This window comes from Perca fluviatilis, chromosome 8 (assembly GCF_010015445.1).
Source record: "Perca fluviatilis chromosome 8, GENO_Pfluv_1.0, whole genome shotgun sequence".
NCBI lineage: Eukaryota > Metazoa > Chordata > Actinopteri > Perciformes > Percidae > Perca > Perca fluviatilis.
The window spans coordinates 33,749,492-33,759,448 of record NC_053119.1 but is presented as its reverse complement, the minus strand read 5'-3'; the positions used below and the strand labels follow the sequence as shown (position 1 = coordinate 33,759,448).

Sequence of the window (9,957 nt, the reverse complement as noted above, 5' to 3'; positions counted from 1 at the left end):
GTGGGAGGCCATCCCACAGATGAGGGGCTACAGGAGAATGAGCCAGCGACCCATTAATGTGGATGGTTTGCCTACATAACTCTTAGTAAAAAAAATAAATGATCAGTTCACTACTTTAACTGAATTTGGGTTTTTATTCAATTTTATAGCATTTGAAGAAAAATGAATAAAAGAACGTTGAAAAACGTGACAAAAATGTCGGGAAAAGCGCAAAAAAAACGTGGGGAATAAACAACTAAAATTTAAAAAAAAACGCAAAAAAAATCAACCAAAACATCAGGAAAAGTGACAAAAACGTAAAAAAAAAGTGATTAAAACTTAAAGTTAAAGTGGCAAAAACATAGTAAAAACTTTGGGGGAAAAAATTGACAAAAACATCTGGAAAAGCAGCAAAAGTGTCGAAAGCCAAAGCGTGGAGAAAAAAAAAGTTTTTAATTTTAATTTTAGAAAAACAAAATGTTGAATGGAAGACAACACAAGGGTTAATGTGTTCGGAGAGACTTGTAAACAGGTGTGGGTGGAGGGGAAGCAGGAGTGTAGCCTAGATATTAGCCAGCCTTTTATGTGCACACAGAGCTAAATGGATAAAGTAGACAGAGAGAGGTACAGGCTGGTAGGACATATGATAAGAGGGGAACTGATGAATTTAAGGGGGTGGGGGGGGGTGGGCTGTCCAGGATGTGAGCAGGCATCTGGGAACCGTGGGGAAAGAGGGCATGTGACCTCCACTCACCACCAGCTTTCCCAAATCTTATTAGCATAGCTATTGGGCTCCATGCTCATTTCCCAGCTTCCCAAGGCTCCGAGGGAGATTAGTTCTCCAGTGGGGCCGTCATCCAAGAGGACGGGTGACAGATTCACAGGCTGATCTCGCCCATTAGGCTCGGATAAGGAGCCAAAGCTCAGAACCCCCCCACGAGCACACCGACGCACATCACCTCTGATGAAATCAACCTGCATCACTGAATTCATCCCATAACCGATACTAAAAACCACGAGTGAGATGGAGTTAGTCCAAATTCAATCTATAATTACGCCACAGAAAATGCAACTGCCTCTCAAAAGTCAGCGAAGGAAACACGATGCATTTCACTAACCCGCAGAATGGAAAGGAGAGAAAAGAGTAAGTGTTTATGGTGACTTTAGCCAAATGACTAGGGCTGGGTATCGTTCAAAAATGATCGATACCGATACCAATACTGAGACTTCGATACCGGTTCCTAAAACAATGCTTTTTTCTATATCAATTTTATAATATATAAGCACAAATCTTTTTATTTGTCAGCTTCTACTAATACGTGAGTTTTCCCTGCCTGTCTCTACGACGTGTAACGTGAGACAGCCAATCACAGACATTAGATCTTGGTAGAAGCATGCTGCATGCTTATTGGCTCACAGACGCTGATGACATTTACTCCCTAGGTATTGAAATAGTGTATTGAATGACGAGGCATTTTACGATCCTTGATGCTTTAGAGGCAATTCGGTCGGTGCCTAAAAAGTGTTGAGTTCGTTACCCAGCCCTATGGCATCATTTCAAGAAAAAAAACTGTAGCATGTTACCGGTTGTCATTGCTGACTAAGCAATTCCAAATTATTTTCCACTTAAACTGGATAAATAACTGTCTTATTCGTTCTACATGTGTACAGAAAGCTCTTAGTACAAAGAATGACATTTTCAGGGGGGCTTCTGGTAGCTAAAATGCATATCATTCACTTTAATGCAATGTCCCCAATTTAATTCTGCCCATTGACCTTTTTGCACATCATTCTCTCACCTGTCTACTATTGAATAGTTAAATAAAATAAAAATAAATAAAAGCAACAGTGAAAACACCTTGAACTGTTAAATTTCCCTTAATACTTTTCCCGTTGAACTTTTTGAATTCCCCTTCAGAACACAAGAACAAGTTTACTTGCGAAATGTTATAATTTCTTTTTTCTCGATTACATCGTTTGTTTTTTTTGTGATTAGGAGCCAAAATCGAAATTGCAATCAAAATTTGATTAATCGCTCAGCCCTAAGTTCAACTAGACTGACAATTATGAGGGCAGAAAGAGACAAAAATCCTTCTGAGCAACGGTTCAATAAGAATAGAAGAAATCGGCAGTCACTGGTAAAAAACTGGAAGCTTCAAATTTGTGCAGATTTAAATAGGAAACAGGTACGACACTGCCTACAGTTTAACAAACTGGATGTAACAGGCGTGTCGTTTTGGCAAAGCCAGTCTTCAAACTTTACAGTAGAAATGGAAGGTTATTTTAGGATTAGCACTATTGGAATTGGATCAGAGATATCAGCTGATGATACTATGGACTGACAAATCACAGTTTAAACCTATTCCATCTAAACGATGAGTAGACTGCAGTGGGCCGAAAAAAAAAGAAAAAAATGGCCTCCTAAAATATTCAGAGCCCAATTTCACCGGTGTGGTTCAATAATAAACGAGGGTCACAAATTGAAAATCCAGCAGTATTTGGGGGGGGAGGGGGGGGGGGAATGGTTCCAACTGTATTCTCCCGTTATACAACACTGTGGGGACATCGACTAAACACAAGTTTTAAATCAGAGTTTTTCTTTTGGGGTCAGAACTATTTCAAATGTAATTAATACATTTAGTGTCTGGAATATACTGTTTATAATCTGTTAAAATGGCAATTATTGAAGGAAGAAACAAGAACATCACTATAACAAAACCAATAGAACAGGTGACTCCAAACTTTTGAATGGCAGTGTATGCCTGAATGAATTTACAACTATCATGTCTGACAGGTGCTATAGCTTGTGTATCTTGAATTGGCATTAGTACAGAAGAGGATTAGGGCCACATATGAAAAATAATTTTTTCACATGTGGCCCTAATCCTCTTCCGTACATTAGTAACGACTTCAAAAGCAACCGATACATTTACAAAAGCACAAACAACGTGCAAGCAAGCAGATCGCTTTGATTATGCTTTTTAATTGATGAGATATAATTGAACAAGTCTTTCAATGCTACTTTGTTAACCATGAGATCATGGAGGAGATCGCCTGGCCAGAGTTCATTCATTATATAAAATATAAAAACAATGAAAAGACAGTGAATTGAAACAGATATGGGCAGGACTTAGAAAACAGTGGGTGGTGACACAGGAGAAGACAACTTGATCATCCAATGGTCCTTGTGTTGTGTGCGTGTGTGTGCGTGTGTGTGTGAGAGCGCATGAATCTCTTGTACTTCTGAGTATGTGTGTTAAGGGCACGAACAAATTCAATAAATATAAAAGTCAGACACATTTCATTCATAAAGAAAACTGTTTGGTCAAAGAAGAGCCAGGGAAATGTAGACAACATGTCTGTCTCCAACAGGCATGTTTAGGGCCAGGTGTACACTGTGTGTACATGTTTTTTTTAATATCGTGTGTGTGACATTGTCTAATACTGTTCAGTAGTCCACAAACAATCGCCCGCGGACGGGGCTCGAACAGACAAGAGGCACACAAACTGCATCGGCTTCCGAGAGACGCCCGGGAGTACGTTCACCTCCGGGCCCTGTCTCGAAGTTTAAAGAGTCAGACGTCTGCCTCGACAGTTCATTAGACTCCATGTCATTCCACACCTCCACTGTTGCTACTCAACGCAAGCCGTCCGTTTACCAGCGTCTCAGTTTTTGGGAGGCGAATCCAGCTCTCCAGCAGCAGCAGCTCGGAGTTACAGTCCCATTCAAACGCTGGGGGTTCTCCCAGCCGTCGTCTGCTGCTGCTGCTGCTGCTGCTGGAGATACGTGGGCCGTTTGATGCGGGGCTTCCTGCGCTTGGGCTTGCTCTTGGACTTTGTGAGCTGGACCACGAAGAAGGACAGGACGACCATGGCTCCCAGGAAGGCAAACACTGGGATGGTCTGGCCCACCTCTTGGTTGTAGCGGCCGGGCATTATCCCTGAGGGGAATAAGGTCACAGGTCACGTGGGGTCAGTAACCGCCTTTAACATCTTCATTCTTACACACTGCAGTCACTCCTTTCATTTAAATACCCTGTTAAATTAATTAACACATACTGCTACAAATGCTATTTTTAAAGATATTTTCAAGTTTGTCATGTTGTTGCTATGAGAAAAAGATCTCTGTCTATTTAACTTGAGGAAAATGAAACCTTCTGCTCAATGGATATTAAAATTGTCCTTTTATACATTCTCTCATAAATAATAACCGGCCACTTCGATAATCACTGGTGAAAAGTTGATGAATGACACGTTTCCCCTTTCCGTGTCGTATATTATGACGATTATGCTACGGTTACATTAATTAAAACAATCTAGTCCACTGCTGTTCACAAAACTCTTAAAGAAAAGGAAATGAGGCTGTAAAACTAATCCAAATTCAGATTGCTTAAAGTAATAGGTCTGAACTGTGTGTTACCTCCCGGGATGTCCCAGGCTCCACTCTCCCCAGGAGACAGAGGTCTGACCTGGGGACGGTAAGCCCTCACGTTGGGCAGAGCCACTTTGTCCAGATCCACTGAGAGAAGCTTCTGGTGCTTCCACAGGTTACTGAGAGCACAGCAGGGAGAGACACAAACAACAAGAAAGAGAGAGAGAGAGAGAGAGAGGCTGAGACAGATTTTAATGTATACAATGAAATGTGTGCATGCTAGGGATGCCAATTTATATATATTTTTTTTTCCCCCAGAGCGATCACCAATCCTCATTAACCGATCATTAACGGTTTACCGACAAGCGAACAACAGAGTCCCAGATCACCCGTCCCAGAGGCTTGGACATACTTTCCGTGTTCCGCGGTCGGGCAGCCGCGTGCATTGGCGTAGACACATGCACAGCCACTTGCCAGGAACCCCTTTGCATGTACGTCCGTACAACCGACGCAAGTCCCCGGAGCCCGAGCTTGTCTCCACCACGTCAACCTGCGAGGTTGTCAGCCGGTGTGTCTGCCTGGCATACTAGGACGGCCAAATGAACCCGCCAGTCCTTAATCAACATAGTGGCATGTGTCACCAGCAGGGAGCCACGAACTTGCGGCCGAAAAAAGTGCAGCTCAAAACGCAGCTTGCTAGTGCAAAGTTAGCACTAGCAAGGTAACTAGCAGTTTAGAAATAGATTGTAAATCCTTTTTTTTCTTTTATCATGCAAAAAAAGTGCAGGGTCCAAGCGGTCGAAATGGGTTTCCTCAGGAGGGTGGCTGGCGTCTCCCTTAGAGATAGGGTGAGAAGCTCAGTCATCCGTGAGGAGCTCGGAGTAGAGCTGCTGCTCCATCGCGCCGAAAGGAGCCAGTTGAGGTGGTTCGGGCATCTGGTAAGGATGCCCCCTGGGCGCCTCCCTAGGGAGGTGTTCCAGGCACGTCCAGCTGGGAGGAGGCCTCGGGGAAGACCCAGGACTAGGTGGAGGGATTATATCTCCAACCTGACCTGGGAACGCCTCGGGATCCCCCAGTCGGAGCTGGTTAATGTGGCTCGGGAAAGGGAAGTTTGGGGTCCCCTGCTGGAGCTGCTCCCCCCGCGACCTGATACCGGATAAGCGGACGAAGATGGATGGATGGATGCAAAAAAAAAGTTTTTTAATAATATATAAATAATAACTTTTTTGGTTTTGTTTCAATAATATTGTTTTTAACTGAACTTTTAACTGTGGTTTAACTGGATCCTAATTGATGGTTCAACAGTTAATCACTAACATCCCTAGCGCATGCGTTTAATCTGTCGCCAAATTTAAGCTTTACTTCATGAGACTGATTTGCTTTTACTTTGATTAGCTCTGTTGACGGGATGGAAAAAAGGAAAACTGCTGTCAAAAAGGGACTTTGGCCTCTCGTTTCCTGGCAGTATGTGCTGGCAGAAAGACCAGTGGCAGTGTGTGTAAAGCAGATTATCGTGAGACAGAAAAGATGAGGCGGTGTAAGAAATAATGCACGAGTTGCACCTCTACCAGGGATCTTAGCTACTGATAACACCTCGAGTTGCAGTATGTTCACGTCTGGAGTTTAAAGCTGCAGACAAACACCGTCAAGACGGCCGACCCTCGGCAGAAAAGGCAGTTGGGCTGATCAGTCTCCCCGAGTTGGTCAAAAAACTGCCTCGGAACACACTAAAGCGACGAGACGTAATACGTCTCCATAACAGCAGGCGGCGCTAATCTGTATTGTCGCCCAAAAATAAAAAAAAACGGCAGCTGATTGGACGAACGTGTCACGTGGGTCTGGTTTCTCCGGAAATTCAAAGACAGACGGTCATGGCGGCATGTTCAGAATACGATCTCATATTGTACTAAAATAGTTCACCGAAACGGGTTTCTGAAAACATTTTAAGCGAGAAATAGGCCGTGCAGTTGCTGAATCTGTCTTCATTTCAGATTGACAAAGGTCAGTTTAAAAGATTTTCGTCAGATTTTGAGAGACTCTAGTCACACTCATTCTGCTCCCCGTTTCCGGGTTAGCACTCTACCAATCAGATGGTATATTTGAGTCCTACTGCCAGCAGTGCCCACCCCGCCGATTCAACATGTCAAATCGGCCAAAATGAAGGCCAACGGCCCCTCGGAAGGACGACGGCACGGAACACACCGAACAAGACTCGAGTCACTGACCTCGCCAGACTGTCCGACGGACGATTATCGGCTTGGTGTGTCAGCGCCTTAAAGCCCAGTTCAGACCAAAGATTTGCGACAAGACGAGTTGAAACTTGCAGCTACTTGCGACGAGCCGGTCTGCAGTGTTCTAAAATCTACCAGTTCGCACTAATGCAACGAGATGGTGTCTCATCTCCATATCAACGACTCTTTGTACTTCCGTCCCAACTTCAGACTTCCAGGCTTTTTGAAGCTTAATATATCACTTGTTGCGTCTAAATATGAATGTGGATAAAGTTAGTGATAGGGAGATGTTTGCTACAGTTACATTTCTAGTGATGAATCTGCAAAAACATGTTTTTCTTTTTTTGGGGCATTTTTAGGCCTTTATTTTCACAGGACAGCTGAAGACATAAAAGGGGAGACAGAGGGGGGAATGACATGCAGCAAAGGGCCGCAGGTCAGAGTCCAACACGCAACAGAAACACCACGCTCACGCCACGCAGGCAGTGTGTAGCCGGCCTTACGTTGTAAAACCAGCCGCTGGAGACTTGACCAGCTGAGTCGCAGCGACACCATCGGCTGGTTTGAGTCGAGCTGAGACGGGCCAGTTCAGACCGCTGAAACGTTTGTCTGCGACGTTCTAAAACAGTTTCGTCTCGTCTTTGGTCTGAACTGGGCTTAAGAAGAGCGTTGCTGTGCCAGAAAAAAACTAATTCCATGTTAGAACCAAGAGACTGAGTCAAAGTAATGCGGCACTGAAATGTGTTGCCCACCTACTGGGAGTCATGCCTCTTCCTCTATGTAGTGCCGTGACTGAAAGTAACTAAAATGTTGACCACTGAGGCAGAGTGCACATACAAGACCGACTCAATATAATAATGTTGAGAAGTATAACTTTTTTTTTTTAGATTAATTTGTTGGGCCTTTAATGGATAGGACAGCTACAAAAGGGGGGAGAGATAGAGAGGGGAGAAAGACATGCAGGAAATCGTCTCAGGTCAGACTCGAACCCTGGACCTGCTGCGTCGAGGAATAAACCTCTGCATGTGTGTGCCTGCTCTACGAACTGAGCTAACCGGCCACTAACATCTGGGAAGTTAGCAGAGAGAGCTGCCATGGTCAAACCAAGCACCACATACAGACATTCAAATATCCTCACCAGAAACCGGAGGAAAAAGGAAGACTGGTCAATGGGCTGTGAATGAGAGAAATTAAATGGTGTTTTCGAAATGTTTCACAGCGGTTACATTCTAAAGCACAAATAAAAGACCATCAAATACTCAAAAGGTGATTTTGTGGAGACAGACGCTCCTAGTTTAATTCTACTCCTCTGCATTAGAATAATTGCAGATGCAGCAGTAAAACAAGGAAGTAGGCTACTCTAGTATGGATTTATGACCATTTCAGGAGGAGGGGAGAACATTTCTCTTTGCTTGATAACAGTAAAAGTAAAGCTAGGCTTTGCGGTCTGCTTCCTGACTCATTTATAAAAAAAATAAAAAATAAAAATAAATAAAAAAAAAAAGACGTTAAGCTAGAGAGCGCGAGATGAATAAGACAAACACATTTTCTTATCGTTTCATAGCGGTTACGTTCTAAGGCACACGGAGACAAAATCTATGTTGTCTCTTTTGTTCTTCAAAGAGTTGCGGCGACCTGTGCCAATTGTGTCATGACTGTGCGCCCCATTTCCAACCAATCACATAATTTGTCCCGTCCTCTGGTCGTGTGTCATTCACAGTGAAATCTGACCCACCTCTCGACCTGGGTCCCAAAGGCTAGTCGGTTAATGCGGGCTAACCCTTTCAAACACAAAATCCACCCTGGTTCAAAGCTGGTAGAGCCCTCGGTGTGAGAGGGGCATTAGTGTTTCATCAGACCTACCTGGGTGCTGTCTCATTGAGCGGCTGTGGCTTTGCCCATGACAGGTGGGGGCAGGCTGGTAGTGGGCGGGGCTTAGGGTCTCCCAGGTGGGGCTCCAGAACTTTGGAGTAGCGGTAAAGATGGTTGCCTGGACGAATGGAGGGAAAATATTTGAATAATAATAATAATAAAAAAAAGGTAGGGTTCACAAGCTGATTTGCACAAAGACACAACAACAAAGAGAGAGACATATACAATATCTCAGATGCTAAAAAAACAACATTGACATGTCGGTTGATGTTATGGTGTCATTTCCTTCCCTCACCTTCCAGTCTCTGTGGCAGTGGGCGCTCGGTGCCTGTGGGTGGTGCCACCCTGCTGTGGGAGTGGCTGAGGCTGGGAGGGGTCATACTGTACGAAGTGTACTGAAGGAGAGCGTCTAGCATCCAGAAACAGTCTGAGAAATCACAAACAACAAATATTATTATATTGTAATTTCACCACTGGCGATCGACAAAAAGTAGGCTATACATTATTCAGCTCAGCTGTGCCCTTTGTTGTGAGTAAAAAGAGAAAAAGCACACACACACACATATACACACACACACACGCACACATAGATAGATAGATGTGTGTGCACATTAATTCTTCCCACACACACACACACACACACACCCACCACCCCCGGGGTGAGGTTACCTTTCTGTCTGTGGCTGTCGTCTATACAGTTAGAATCACCGTACAGAGCGATGCGACCTCCCCCGTCAGACGGTGTTTGGTATAGTCCGAGGATGGGAACTCCCTCCACCACTGCTGTCTCCTGCTTTAACACCTCCAGACCTGTGTAACACACACACACACACACACACACACACACACACACACACACACACACACACACACACACACACACACACACACACACACACACACACACACACACACACACACACACACACACACACACACACACACACACACACACACACACACACACACAAAATGGTGTTATATATGAACTAAAGACACATTAAAAAGTTGCCTGCCAGTCTGCATGGCTGCTGGCCAGCACTGTGCTACACTAAACTCTGATCAATACTTTAAGAGGGGTGCTGGTACCTTGGTCCTTTAGATTCTTAGCAATCACTATTCCATCTTCTGGGAAACGGGCGATGCTGCAGCCTGAGGCATAGTACACTGAGAAAGAGAGTGAATATATCCTCATTTTCTAAAAAGAAAAACTCTGAATAAAACAGGAATGGTGACCAGAGGAAATGCCATCAGAAACGGGAGTGAGTGTGAGTGAGAAGGCGAGTGTGTCTTACTGTCATGATCAGCCAACGTGAAGTCTCCCTCGTACAGCCCATCACTGAACGCCATCCCCCACACGGAGATCAGGTCGTTCAGAGCTGGTACGTTAGCGCCCCCTGTGTCTGGCATCCACCACTGCCTGCGGGTCACATCAAGGAAACCATCTCTACAACCATTCATATGGGCAAGACAAATGTAAATCTACATACAATAACAAGCAGG

General features: G+C 44.4%; 1 protein-coding gene across 1 annotated transcript in view; it reads right to left on the bottom strand.

The window, feature by feature from the left end:
• Positions 1-2,945: 2,945 nt before the first annotated feature.
• Positions 2,946-9,957, bottom strand: part of mbtps1 (membrane-bound transcription factor peptidase, site 1) — a 42,953-nt gene continuing 35,941 nt past the window's right edge. Inside the window, exons 18-24 of the mRNA XM_039808474.1 lie at positions 9,750-9,874; positions 9,544-9,621; positions 9,124-9,264; positions 8,750-8,881; positions 8,446-8,572; positions 4,400-4,530; positions 2,946-3,920 (exon numbers count right to left, since the gene is read on the bottom strand). Of these exons, the coding sequence (XP_039664408.1) occupies positions 3,706-3,920; positions 4,400-4,530; positions 8,446-8,572; positions 8,750-8,881; positions 9,124-9,264; positions 9,544-9,621; positions 9,750-9,874 (949 nt within the window). The 3' untranslated portion in view covers positions 2,946-3,705. The remainder of the gene's footprint in view (positions 3,921-4,399; positions 4,531-8,445; positions 8,573-8,749; positions 8,882-9,123; positions 9,265-9,543; positions 9,622-9,749; positions 9,875-9,957) is intronic.